The sequence below is a fragment of the Lonchura striata genome, chromosome Z (assembly GCF_050655825.1).
Source record: "Lonchura striata isolate lonStrDom1 chromosome Z, ASM5065582v1, whole genome shotgun sequence".
Classification (NCBI taxonomy): Eukaryota; Metazoa; Chordata; class Aves; order Passeriformes; family Estrildidae; genus Lonchura; species Lonchura striata.
In genome coordinates, this window is record NC_140740.1 from 72130220 (window position 1) to 72144957 (window position 14738).

Here is a 14738-nt window from a genome sequence, read left to right on the forward strand (position 1 = left end):
AACCAGACTGTCCATGGTTTGTTGTCTTCTTTCAACATAGTTCATACTCGTGGAACATATAAACACAGGTATATCCCCTGTATGGTTAGATAAAAATAGAGCATCTTTACTTTGAATAGGCTAGGGAAATGAACCCATTTATCGGGCATATTTTTTCCTAGTTTTTATTTTGAATTGCTCTGGAAGTGTATTCCATCCATTAAGTCAGGCTTTTTAACAGCCAATACCTACAACATGAAAGTTGAGAGCCTGATGTATCATCTTTACAGGTGCACTGCTGCATCAGTATGTTGTTGATTATGCATTATGCATATCTAAGGATATATAAAATGATATCTGAGTGTTAAATATAACGTGCTATCTGAGGCTTCTGCAAGATAAATACCACTTGCCGTACCAGTTCCAAGACTTGCTTCTTGAGAGTAGTAGTATCCTCTCTCATCAAGAGACGTCATACAGACAAAACTCCTTACTTGACTTCACATTTCTAATTCCACAAATTTGGGGATTCTAGTGTGAGTACACAGAAAGAAGAGAAACTTAAAAAATAAATAGTCTTAGTTTAACTGTCCTGTGAAGGTGTGTTTCTAAAAACATTGTAAAAAGTAATCAATGGACCTATGATTTATTAAAGATAAAAATCCTTACCTTGACTCATCAGCAGTTCTTGCAGAGTTGCAAGTTCTTGAAACCCTTATCCTAAGCATTTATATGCCTAGCATCTATCAAGCTTATCAGGAAGCCATATGCTCCATTAAATAGTGCTGCAAATGTTCAGTTCAGCAGAACACAGAAAATAATTTCCAAATTTTTGTCCACAGGAATTCTACCAGTCTCAACTGGAACATCTTTAAAAAAAAATACCTAGCTTCTTGCTGTATCAGTGATTGAAAGCTGTGATTTAGGATTTTTGTCTGTTAAAAAGCAGATTGGTAAATACAGAGTGAAAAAAAAATTGGTAAAATGAAGATTTTTTTCTTTAATTTTTTTCTACTCAATACTCAGTCATATTTTTAGTTTAGAAAAATGTAGATGTAGGAGCATTAAAAATCCCACCCCTTTCCTGCATCTAATCTCTGATTTCCCTGGCTTTGAAGATCTAGTAATTTTACTGTCCCATATTAGCTTCCTTCCTCTGAGGGTGTTTTCCTGTATTTTGTGTGATTATGTGTTTGATCTAATGCAGCATATTATTTCTCAGAGTCTGCAGCTTTGAGAATTTTTGCAGCTTTCCGTGGGAACACCCTTCATGTTTTCTGGCATGATTTTTCACTGTGAATGTCTATAGGCTGCATAAAGGCACATTCTGCATTTCTTGAGACTTCCAATGATGATTATTTCAGAAAAATGTCAATAAGAAAAGAGTATGCTTAATTGTCAATGTACTTCTACTTACTCTGCTGAATTGTTAGGAGCCAGAAAACAAGAAGAACAAAAGAAGGTGCATTGAGCAATCTACCATATTCCTACTATAAACTATTTGTACTATAAACTCTGTACAAAGTGAGCCCACACACCAACAGAAACAACATTTGTATTTTCATTGCTAGTCTAGTACATAGAAATCTTTGAAAACAGCTGCAGTCTCTTGAAGCTTTTACTGCTGGTCAGGATAAGTCCATCCTAGGCTATTTGTTATCTAGCTAGAGGAATATAGAAAAGCAAATGGGGAAGGATTTCCTTCTCCAAAAACTGTACCAGGATATGGGAACATTTCTGCAGGCAAACATATTCTAGCTGTATTGTCAGGCTACCTTAAGAGAATTGGTTTTGCTCTGCCAGCCTGTTAGGTATTGCCTTCTGGTTTATTGTTTTCTCTTTTTTTGGCAGTACAGTCTTGTTTTCATTCTGAAGTTATTGTCTCACAGAGATTAAATTCTTTTATGTTCTTGATTTTTTGAAGAGCCAGACAGAAAACTGTTCAGCTGTGCCTTCTGAAACCTACTTCATGAAACAGCATTTCAAAGGGTCAATAATATATGTAGTGCTGTATAAATGCAAGGAAGTACATACCCACCATTACCTCTAAGCTAGAGGTATGAAATCTAAGTTCAGGATTAAAAATTTTGGTAGTTCCCTTTTCTTCATGTACATGTTTGTCTCTTTTCAAATAAATTTCAGCATTCTTACTCTATCTCATTTAAAAATCACTTATTTTAGATGTAATATGAATACCTAGGCTGAATAGGAGACAGCTTATAGAATGGATATTCTTACATAAAAGAAAAGTTGATTTGGAGACTACATTAGAGTGCAGGCTAAGAGTATAAAAATTTCAGAGAGAATACTTAAGGGCTGAATCGTAGTGCTGCCATTTATGGTGGTGAATGGAACTAAGTCCAGCTGGTGGCTGGTCACTAGTAGTGTTCCCCAGGGCTCAGTGCTGGTGCTGGTCCTGTTTAACATCTTTATCAATCATTTGGATAAGGAAATAGAATTCAGCTCAGTCAGATCACAGACAGCACCAAGCTGGGTGGGAGTGCTGATCTGCTGGGGGGCAGGAAGGCTCTGCAGAGGGATCTGCACAGGCTGGATCATGGCCAAGGCCAGTGGTGTGAGGTACAACAAGGCCAGTGCTGGTCCTGCCCCTGGGTCACAGCAGCCCCAGGCAGTGCCACAGGCTGGGGCAGAGTGGCTGCAGAGCTGCCCACAGGAAAAGGCCCTGGGGGTGCTGGTGACAGCAGCTGAGCATGAGCCAGCAGTGCCCAGGTAGGGGTCAATCTCTTCTGCCATCTCAGTCTCTTCTCAAGTGAAAGGATAAGAGGAAGTGGTCTTAAGTTGTGCAAGGGGAGTTTCAGATTCAATATTAGAAAGATTTTTTCACTGAAAGTGTGGCTAGACATTGGAATAAACTTGCCATGGAGATGGTGGAGTAATTCTCTCAAAGTATTAAAGAGGTGTCTGGATGTGGCACCTGGGGTGATTATGATGGTGCTAGATTGACATTTGGACTAGATGATCTTGAAGGTCTCTTACAACCTTGATGATTCTGTGATTCTGTCCTTCAGATATATTTATGTACCAGGTTTTGAAGGGGTCAGTGATGGCATATTTTGGCAGTTTATCCCATCTGTTTTATGCATTTAATGTAAGACAGAGAGATGTGCCATCAGAAAACAGGTGGTTTTTTTGATCAGAAGGGTAACTGCTTTCACCTTGACACTTCTACACAGATTGTTTGATTAATCTGCTTTGCTTTGGCTTGACTGGAATTAAAATTAAGAAAACTGTCTTGCTTTAAGAAATATTGTTAAGTATGATTGAAAGTTGAAGCAATTGTAAGTTTCTTGGTAGTTGGTCAGATTGCTTCACTGTATGTCAGTTCTTACTTTCCAGGTTATAAAACAGTTGATTCTGAAAACTCTAGGTGCACAATGAACACCAGAAAATGTAATTAGATAGAAGATTGGTAAAACCCATTTTGCATAAATCCCATCTTGAGATTTAGAATTCTTTAGACTTTCTTTCTTTCTTGTTTTCTCGTTTTTATTTATGCAAGAAAAGATTTTTTTGTCATCATTTATAACAGGAATATTTACCAGTTAAGCAGCTGGGGAAAAGAATGCACATCCATCTTATAAGGTGGTTAATTTTTGGTTCTTGGAAACACTGGCACATCACCCAGATAGTGAGAAGGCTTCTTGTATTATATGATAGGAGACAAGGAAAATAAGTTAAGACGAGGAAAGGTTTTCAAAGAACATACTGCTTAATGAAAGCATTCCTGTATTGTCTTGTCTTTGAACACATTACAAAAAGTAAAAGTATCTTTCAAGCATTTTGATATTTGACTACCTGCAAAGAGGGAAGCTTCAACATGATATTTTAACTTCCATCAAAACATTAGTATAACAAAAATGTCCATCCTTAGATTAGCTGTTTCTTGGTCAGCAAGAAGAGAAAGATACTGGTAAAGTCTATTGAACTGAGATCCTATATTTTTCAAATAATAATCTTAATGTATAAACATACTTGGGTTCTGGCTGAAGTTAGGTGCTGAGACAAGGATCAGTTTTGAATGGTAATGTTGATCTGTTCTTGGTTTTGGGTTTTATTTTTTTACTTCTAGCCCAGCTGTCAGAAGATGTAATGAGACTTAGAATATTCCTAAACTTATCTCAGATCATATGCAAAAAAGCACAATTCTAATAATGTAATGTTTTATTGTATATTTTCCAGAGTTGCAAAAGTAATGAAAGTTCCTGTGTATGAAACACCAGCAGGATGGAGGCATTTTTCCAATCTCATGGACTCTGGACGTTGTTCCCTTTGTGGTGAGGAGAGTTTTGGCACTGGTATGTAATACATAATCAAAAATTACCACAGACTTAATTTTTCCTGGATGCCTCAAGTCAAATCCAGAACAATCAGCAAATTAGCTCTGTCTTGTTCTGAAACAGAGAACTTTCTGTCATTCACATATTGAGGCTTGTCTTTTAAGTGTGGTGTTCAAAAATTTGAGGCATGAAAAATGTGGGAAATGGATATTCAGCAGAGGCAAGCAATTTTACTACTGTCCAGACAGCTTCTGGATGCGCCTGGCATTCTCTTAAAAATAATGCAAAAAAGCCTCATTGGTTCCTCTGCAAGTCTTCAGAGATTGCAGCAGCATTTGTAGGGATTTTGCCTATATGGAAGCCACATGTTGTTTCCTAATGTGATTAGGTGTACAAAGGATTGGCATATCTGATGGTGCATCTACAAAAACTGTTTCAGGCTTTCCTTTTTTGGAACATCACAATTGCTTAAGTGTCAGCTAAAACTGCCATTAGAAGAAATTGCGTTACATGTGAGCATTTGTGTTTTCCCTAGGTATTTCTGCTTTATCAGTACCAAGAACCAATCAAACAACAGAATGCAGAATGAATGACAAATTTGAGCCATCAGAAATGTAGTATTGACAGTAAGAAATAGAACAAATAATTGAGCTATGTGGTCTGTAAATGTACATAAATGTGGGTTTAGTTTATGAGAATAATGGAATAAATTTCAGAGTGTTTATTTTTTTCTTTTCCTGGATTCTGGCACAGAAAATCTTCCTTTTTGTTTATCAGTAGGGCTATATTACAAGTCTTTGAAAAAGCACAGACCAGAATAACTTAATAAATTGCCTGGCTAATAGTTTATTCTATATTTTGATGTGAGTTATATGGAGTTCTCTATTTCGAATGTGTAATACCTTGGCTGCAGCTTTTTGTAGAAAATTACTTACCATGCAGTGAAACTTGATTACAAATTTAATTTTGCCTTAATTGATTTATATAAAGTATTAAGTTTGTTTTTTAGGGTCAATTAGAGCAGAATGCTGCTTTTTAAAAAAATAATGATACCTTTAAGTAGCCATAGATATGGCACATCATGTATTATCTTCTTGTTTGCTGTATAGATATGAATGGGCTATGATGCAAGAATCAAACATATGTTATGTTTCTTTGGGTTTTACATATAAAAAGGAAGAGAATTTAAATTTATAATGAATGATAATTTTATTTTTGTTGTCAGTGGGAACCAATGTCCCATGGCAAACTGTACATCTTCACTATTTGCTCTGAGTGGCACGGGTTTGTATTGCCTTGACTATATCTTTTGAACAGAAACTTCCTCTACAGTGTGTTCTATGAGGTCATTGGAGGAGATTTAATTTGGGGACAGAAGGGCAGGAAGATCTTGTACCTTTCAGAATGTACTGCTATTTGTTGTTGGTGTGTTGTTGAACTGCATCTCCATTAACCCATGTGGGGTGTAAACTGGGGAGTTTTCAACTCTCAGTGCTTTTTAATTATTTTTCACTGGGCGAGTTCTTTACCTCTTCCCTCTAAATACTGAAGTTCCTCTTGCTTATGCAAAACCAGATACTTTAGTAAAATTTGGGTGGTTCTAAAGACATCAGTATGACCTCAGTAGCACACAAATTATTTGGAAGAAAGCTCCTGGCTTCATCATCATGCTGAAGAAAGTTAAGTGAGGATTTGAAATAGAGGGAAACTTGTAAGAGTTTTGGTGAGTTCTCATATGTTGAAGTATACCAAGATACGTTAGCCTACAGAGTGCAGCACCTCCTGCTGCATGTAGGGTTATGTGTAGAGGTATGTAAATCAAACAGGAGTGGCCTCTCTGTGCCCTATGTCATGACAAACCACTGACACAGCTCTGTCTCTGCTTGGGGAGTTAGTATCCTAGACTATCTTTGTCTAATGGTGTTGAGTAGGACTCTTTCAGATGCTGTCTGTCTGAGGGAGAAAGAAGAATCATTAGTTGTGCTCAGTAGAAGCTTTGAGGTAACTTGCCATTTAAATTTTATGGTGCAGTTATAAAAAAAGACAAACATCAGATTTCCCTTTCACATTGCAAAAGCATGTTCAGTCTTGCTAAGCAGGGTGTCCCAAGTACTGGTGGATTTTAGCCCTGGAGATGAGCCATATAGAAATGAAAATAAAGTGTTTTGATCAATTGTAACAGTGAGGACATTGTGATTTCTGTAGATCTAATTTAATTATCCTGAGTATCTGATAGTATTTGAATTTGGGAAGATAAACACTCAGGAGCATCAAGGAAGTGCCTCTAGGGTTTGACTGTTCTAGATAGGCAAGAAAATTACCCTGACTTTTCGCTTTGCTTGCGATTGACCTTTTTATTTGCTTGTGTCTTTCAGTGAGGCCTTAAAACAATTGCCTTCTGTACTTATAGCCTCTCTTCCAAATTTGCAGGACCTTACTTCAGTCTCTACATTCCTTACCACTCTGTTCCTTATATTAATCTGGTTCTTCTATCCTATCGTCAATTCTTCAGATTCCTTGTAAATCCTGACTCTTGTAAATGAGTGCTTGAACATACTGCTGGCCAGCATGGAGAGCTGGCCTACAGTAATGCCTTGGCATCCTGGTACGCTGTGATCTGATTAACTTTGTTGTACTTGCAGAACTTCAGGGCAGAAAGCCTCTTGACCTCCAGTTTTATCCAATTCCATCTAAAGACAAATCTGGACACTTGAGATTTGATCCCATGGGCATCCAGAGAACTTGAGCACAGGGTTTGAATTCCTCAGTCAATGTGTAGTTGCTGAGTAAAAAAGTATGAGACAGAAGGAGATTTCCTAAAGATGTTGTGGAGTGTCCCTCACTGGAGATATTCAAGAACTGTCTGGACTCAATCTTGTGCCATGTGCTCTGGGATAAGCCTTCTTGAGCAGGGAGATTGAACCAGATGCCCTGTTGTGGTCCCTTCTAACCCAATCCATTCTGTGATCCTGTGATGCTTTTGGGGCAAATTATGTAATGACCATGATGTCTAAAGTTTGTTTTTCTCACTGCCTCATTTCCTTATCATCTTTCAATTCAGTGCAGATGTCTGAAAAGTGCCCTCATATGCCACAAGGTTTATTTTTAAGACATGTTCTGGTTTGTAGATGACCAGTACTTTAGCAATGTGATCTGTTTTTAGCTGTAAATATTTACCTTATTGCGAATCTTTTAGTAATGTCCTAAGCCGCGTGACCCTCACATGCTTCTGCTAGTACTGGGCATTTAAATCAATTTTGCAGCTTTTGCCAAATCATATCTATTTAGGGAACTGAAATTTGGTACTTCTTTAGCTTTCAGCATGGAATATTTATGTAAGTGTATGATATAGTGATCAGAGTGGGAAATTTACAGCTCTGTGTATGAGAAAAAAGTTTTAAAAATCCACCTTCTATCATCAAACTGCATTGGAAATAAATTGCTAGTGTGCCCAGGTAATAAAGCCCAGCTGAAATTTCCAAGTAATACAGAGCCCTGGTTTAATAACATAAGGGACTTTGGTCTGGCAAGTAAATAAAAGCAAATTTTCTGCTATAAAAGGAGAAAAGATGTTGAAAATATCCCATACAGCTGTATTTCCCAAAGTTGTTTTCTGGCAGCTGATCTTGGAGCTAAACCAATGCTTTAAAAACTTCTTCCATTTTTGTAGCAGTGTGGGGAGCTTGTCAGATGAGGTTAGTAGCTTTTCCCAGTGCACAGTTCAAAGGAAGGCCTCAGCAACAGCAATTAGTTTCTAAATTTCATCAGCAAGTTATTAATCAGGATTAGGGGAACTGTGTGGCTGATTTATCTCTTTTAGTTTAAGCCATTTCAGTAATTGCTACAACTTTCATAAATTTGCTTGTTTCATCTCCAAATTCCCAGATTCTATTAACATCAACCCCTTTCTCCTGAAAGATTATATTCTCCACTAGTTCTTCTTCCACATAAAAGTGTGTGGTTGCTGACATGAATGAAAGCCACAAAGGAGCTATTTAATTGTCTGTTAGTTATTTACGTTTGCCTAAAATAATGCTAAGTTTCAGCTTGATGATAAATTTGTAAGACTTAAATATGTGCAAACAAAATTATTTGGTGTGAGTTTGTCAACTCCTGTGATTTTCGTGTTTTAAAATCACATTTACAGAATGCAGTATTATAGAGTGGGATAACTAAATTAGTGGAAAGCAATTACCTTTTATTCATGCATATGACCCACAAGGTTTGCTTTCCCTATCAGAATTGGATGTCTCAGATAAAGACAAAGTTAGACAGCTTTCACATAGTAGAAAAATCTTAATATGAACATACTTGCATGGTTTTGCTTTATTTCTCAAGCTACTGCCTCTGAAGACTTTTCTTCAGTTTAAGATTGTGTATGTGGAGTACTTTTCTATGAATGGGAGCATAGAGCGTTTTGCCCAGGTTGTTTACTCTTGAGTATGGACACAGCAATTTACTGCAGTTAAAAAAAAAAACTTCTCCTATTGTTATATGGAGAAATAATGAATTAACTTAAAAATAAGTTGTTGAAACACTTGCAGTGTTTTATAATTTCCTTTGCCAATGGCAAATTAAATAGAGAGGGTTAATCTGTTGTCTCTTTCTGCTTCAGCTCAGAAATTCATTAATTCCAGGATGTTTCAATTAAAAGTAGCACTGAGAATCATCTGAGGTTACTCAGAGTCCCGAGAAAGCTGGAGGCAGTGTTAATATTGCAACTTCAGGAATACAGAGCAGTGAGGTACCTTTTTCTTCTTCCCTTTGCACAGGACAGGTGTGCCTCTGCAAATTAATTGGGTCTGTGGAGCAAAGAATGGTGTTAGCTGAACTGAGGCAGCGAGTAAACTCTCTCCCTAGAGTTTCTATAATGAGAATTGGGCAGTAGGACCAAGCTGAGACAGAGCAAGCAAAGACATGTGCAGATGACTGTTGGTAGGTGAAAATCAGAGTAATGAAATTGCAGAAATAGATTTTAATTTGCTGAAAGAAGGGAGGGCAATAAGTACAATAACATGTATGTATGCAGTAACCAAGCTGATGGATGTTCTTAGTTTGAATCCATTAATACTTACAAACTGAAGCACTTCCTGGGCACACAAGATTATTGTCCTTGTCCTTGTGTCAGGCTAGTATTTTTAATTGGTGATTTTTGATTTGAAACAGAATCAAAATACCCAGATTCTAGGTATCCAGGCTTTTGTCTCTGGATTACCTTCTCCCATTGCTTTCTCTTTGCAGAGAAGAAACAGTATATTCTCTGAGGGACATGGAAGGACAGACAGCATTCCAAATCTGCTAAATGTATATGAAGAAATTACATTCAGCCCTCCTCATATAGATTTATGCATTTAAGCCATACCAGAACAAAGTTCAGAATCCAGCCAAGATATCTTCAGAAATGCTTTTGTCCCTGTTTCACTAGAATGTTTTGGTTCAGTGAAATGTACTTAAAATATTTGCTGAATCAGAATGCATCTCTTTAATGTTCAGCTTAGCCTGTTGCTCTATTGTCATGATGTAGACTGTTTTGCTGAAGGATTGCAGAACTCTTTGCTGTATGATTTGCTGGCCTGCAGTCCGCTCAGTGTTATGTAACAGGAGAATAAATGGTCATTCATATTGAAATAAATTGCTGAAGGGTTAAGCTCAGTTCCATGTCTCCACTTCTTAAGTCTTTGAGACAGTTAAGTAATTTAAATGGCTGGTGATAATCAGCAGCAGAGATGACATTTTAGGCAAAACAGAATTTTTTCTGTGCTAAGAATGAGTGGCTGAAAGGAGAGGCATGCAGATGCATGCAGGTTAAGAGGGAAAGGGACAGAGATGTTGGTGTGAGCCTGCTGTTACAGGCTCTGCCTGGCCCCTGGGGCTCCCTCACTCTGCCCAGGAGCAGCACCAGGGCTGTCAGCCCCTGCCCAGCAATGCTGCAGCGGGGCCAGTGTCCAGCTCCCCACCATGCCGGGCCAGGGGTTCCCAAAGCCAGGCCTGTCCGTGTTCTCACGTCCTGGCCTGGCTCTGCCCTGTCCCATCCCCGGGAAGTGCCAGGTGCCGGAGCTGGGGCTGCTCTGGAGCCCCACTGGGGCTGTCCTGCTGCAGGGGCCCCGGCTGCTCATGCCCTGCTGCTCCAGTCCCCGAGCCTCCCCAGCCCCTGTGGTGATTGATGATGTTCCTTGATGTTGGAATACACAGAGGAGGAGCAATATATCCTCTGGGAAAGTGAAAGCTCTATTCTAGATTTCTCTTCTGGTTGGAGGGGCAGAGGCCTGCACCATTATCTGAGGACAGACTCTTGGCTTTAGTGACAATGACTGTGACTCTGCTGCCTGCTTTGCCTACAAGTAAGCTGACTTTATTATCCATAGAACATATTGCTGGTGTTCCTGAGAAGATATCCTTAAGCCGATCTAGCATATTACTTCAGTGAGGGAGTAGAAGAGGTGAGAGGTAACCTTTAAGGTCCCTTAAAGCCCAGACAATTCCATGGTTCTATGCCTGAGTGTCTGAAGGACTGACTTGCTGTAGAGGGACATTTGTTTTCCTTTCTTATCAGAAGCTATTTGCAAAGCTTTGAGAGTTCATAAATAACCCTGCCCTTTTTCATCTGACTGGTTGGCACTTCATGCTTTCACAGTACAGGAGCAGGGATCAGAGTGAGCTGTGGCTCCTCTTGCAGCAGCTCCTCAAGCACCAGCCTTAAACTCTGGCTGCTGTAATACGACACTGCTGTTGCAGAGGGCTTGCAGATTACAGAACAAGTAGCAAAAAAGAGATATTCTTACTCTCAGGACACCTACTTTGCAAATGTGAAGACAGGTTACTGTCTCGGCTCTCAAGTCCATCTACAGTGTTCTTTTCTGTAATACCTAACACACAGACAAACAAAATCTTCATGCAGATCTTTATCCTCATCAACAAGTATTCAAGAATCATTCCTATACAACTTCAATATTGTGCTGAATAGTAATTTGCATTTCTTTAACCCTGTGGTAGTTAATGTTAAGATTGATGTTAGATAAAGAGTGTTGAGGCTGAATGTAACACAAGGAGCATAAAAATGGCAGGCAGATCTGTGGCAGACCCAGGACAATGGGCTCCTAGAAAATCCATGTGAGCAAAGGCTGCTGATTATTGCTCTCTTCCAGGAAGAGGGATTGCAAGCTCAGGGTAACAGCAGTGATTGACCCTAGGAATCATGGTGTCTCTCTGCACATCTTGTTATTTTCCTTATATGTCTTTAATATGTTGACAAGTTTTCACAGGATTAACAGCTTCAGTGCATCAATTTATATTATAGGAACTGTCCTCTGCCATTAGCAAAACCCTGCTATTTTGACAGATGGCTGGCTATGTGGACCTTGCAGGCTGCTGTGTAAAGCCAAGCCATCAAAGCAGTCTTGCTGCAACAGGATTTTTGTATTTGAGGAAGGAGAGTATTTCAGGAAACAGGTTTTCAGCCTAAGAGTTTTTAGATTCCTCTCTGATGGATTTTGTTAACTATATTATAAAGTCAGATAATTCAGTTTGTTGCCTCCATAATCAGTAGGTACTTCATGGAGTAAACAAAACTTCTGAATTACTGCACTTGCTTTGTACTCATTGTTTAAATAATGTGTGACTAGACAGAAAATCCTAAGGCTGCAGCCAACAAACTTTAACCAAATTTAGTATTATTATGCCTGAGCAATGCCTACATGTTTCTTGAGTCTGTTAGCTTATATAATTGCCATCAGTATTTACTGAGTGCCAGCAGTGATGGCTCTTACTTAGATCTGAGACTACATGTTAAATCATGTAGGGTATCCCAAAACTGTTGCTAGTCTTCATTGTTGGAACAATTTCTATCCTCATAAATACAAACCTATGAAGGGATCTAGATAGGAGCATCAAGTCTTCTTTAGCACTGAGTGGTATGAAGAAATACAAAAAAAGGAACAATCCCCCTCTCTGGTTTGCTTGGTTTTTTTCCCCCTCTGGAGGAATCTTTTCAAGCACTTGGTTTTGTGCTGACTGGGGGTTATGAACATTCTAGAAATTCACAATTTTTGTGGAATGGGAAGTTCTTTCTCTGCAGTTTGACATCTGCAGATGGACATCTGCAGAGATAAGGAGATGCTGTTGAGCTTGGCTCTCATAAAGGAGAACATTCTGGCTCATGGCTAGGGTTTGCATATCTAGCCCACTTCTGGGAAACAGCAGCAGGGATGTGCAAACATAGTATATCAGTAAGAAGGAATAATGACTACAAATGTTTTCATACTGCTATTGTTTCTATTCAAGTACTTGTACATATTTTTATTTTACTTTAAAAGTATAGGCTTTGTCATGCATAAGTAAGAGATGCTAAGAAGTCACATTTTAAACATTAGTTCTGGTTTTCTATCTGGAACATATCAGAGGTGCTGGGGCTAGTACTATGGATTACTGTTATGTGACATACACAGTTAAATGCAACATTTTTCCAGCCTTACCATTCTGATTTGCAGTGACACTGAATAATGTGCTTAATGTCTGTCTCTTTAGGGTCTGACCACCTTCGTGAGAAAGATGGACTGTGGGCTGTGCTAGTTTGGCTTTCAATTCTAGCAACTCGAAAGCAGAGTGTGGAGGAGATTGTCAGGGATCACTGGGCAAAATTTGGCCGGCACTACTACTGCAGGTGAGAAAAATGAGAAGAAGGAACTTATGCAGCTGATGGGAGAACTCTGCTACAATCATTGCTTGTTTAGATGTGCTCAGCTGCACTTAGGGGTGCATTCACTATGCCTACAGAATGAAAATGTGCCACAGATTATCACTGTTTTGTAGACAGGTTTTTCCAGAGGTATAAGTGAACAGGAACAATGTGTATATGTCACTGCTAGCATATGAGTAATTGAATTTTTAAATATTGAATGACAGAAAGATTTGAATTATTTACTTGTGGAATGTATAGGTGCAGCTTGTTATATGATTTTGAAAAAGAAAAATTAGCCCAGCAAGATTTCCTCCTGCATTTTTTTCTGTAAGTGCCTCCATGTGACATTGTTTAGTGAGAACTGAAACCTATGCCTGCTTCCAGTTCAGGATAACTCCTTCAAAGATACAAATATTTACTTACTTTTATTAAGGTCTTAATATGGTGAGTTCTAGCTGTCATTTTCGTCTTTGCTTTTGCCTCTCTTAATCCAGACTTAATCTAGAGGAGTTCACAATTTGTGAGATCTTTTGCACACAGCTCTTCCTCAGAACTTTTTGCTAAGTTTTCTCTGTTTCACTTATCTGTTGAGCACTGCACTGATTGTGTCATTAAGTTTTGAAAGCTAGATGTGTATTTTCTATGCTGCTTTAGAAACTGCATTTTCTAGATGCTTTCTGTTGATTTAGAGTCAGGTGGCCAGCATAGAACTGTGGTTGTACACATGTAATGGTTAGATGGCACAGGACTTGAATATGTGCGCTGGTTTCATTTACAATCAGTACTTCAGTGGTCCACTTCTGATTTTTGAAGTAAGCAGTAAATTGCTAATTGTGAGTATATAGAGCTCTCTGAAAGCAGGACTGCCTTCTCAGCTCTGGGGACTTATTTTCTGGTTCTACCTTTTTTTGATATATGTGCAAGGTTTGATTACGAAGCACTGGAACCCAGAACAGCGTATTTTATAATGAGAGACCTGGAAGCTTTGATCACTGACAAATCATTCAGCCATCAGCAGTTTGCTGTGGGTAACAATATCTACAGTGTGGAAAGAACAGACAGCTTTGAGTACATAGATCCTGTGGATGGCACTGTGACCAAAAGACAGGTATGACTGTAGTGATGGATTAGCAAAGTTTTGCAGCTGTCATGTTGTCTCCAACAGTGCTGTTTCTGAAGTTCATCTGGCAAGATTGTCCATTTATTTATGGGATGATGTTTCCTTTGCTGTGACAGATATTGCATTTCCTACTTAAGATTAGCTCAGTCTGGTTAAGATAATCCACCTTTAGTTTATCTTGTGCTTGCTGTACATAACTGGAGAAAATAGCGTCACAGTGAACATAGGATGAAGTCCCTGTTGAAAGCAATGCATGGATAGGGAGACAGAACAGTAGAAAATATCATATAGAAAGATGGTCTTTCCTTTTTCTATTTTCTATCTGAAGTCTCAACTGGCTACACATTACAAAAAAAACCCAAAAAAACCCAAAAAAACCCAAAAAAACCCAACAATTCTTGTTCTTGGCAGCCCACAGGATTTACATAACTGAGATGCAATATCTATTGTAGGCAGTAGCATGCAGAAGACTTTAGAAGGTTGTAGCCTATGGAGGCATATTTGACTTCCCTAGCCCAAATTTCCAGCTCCTTCTGTCTATTTATACTTAATTTCTTGGTTATCAAGAACCACAGTTCAAACTGAGCCTTCAGTATTTGGAAATTCATGATGTTCTTGAAAGTAACCATGTGCTTTTGCCAGGTCTAAATTTATATTTATATTA

General features: G+C 38.6%; 1 protein-coding gene across 1 annotated transcript in view; it reads left to right on the top strand.

Moving 5' to 3' along the window:
- Positions 1-14738, top strand: part of PGM5 (phosphoglucomutase 5) — a 67833-nt gene that overhangs the window by 39212 nt on the left and 13883 nt on the right. Inside the window, exons 7-9 of the mRNA XM_021531754.4 lie at positions 4180-4295; positions 12801-12936; positions 13879-14062. Coding sequence (XP_021387429.2) covers positions 4180-4295; positions 12801-12936; positions 13879-14062 — 436 coding nt within the window. The remainder of the gene's footprint in view (positions 1-4179; positions 4296-12800; positions 12937-13878; positions 14063-14738) is intronic.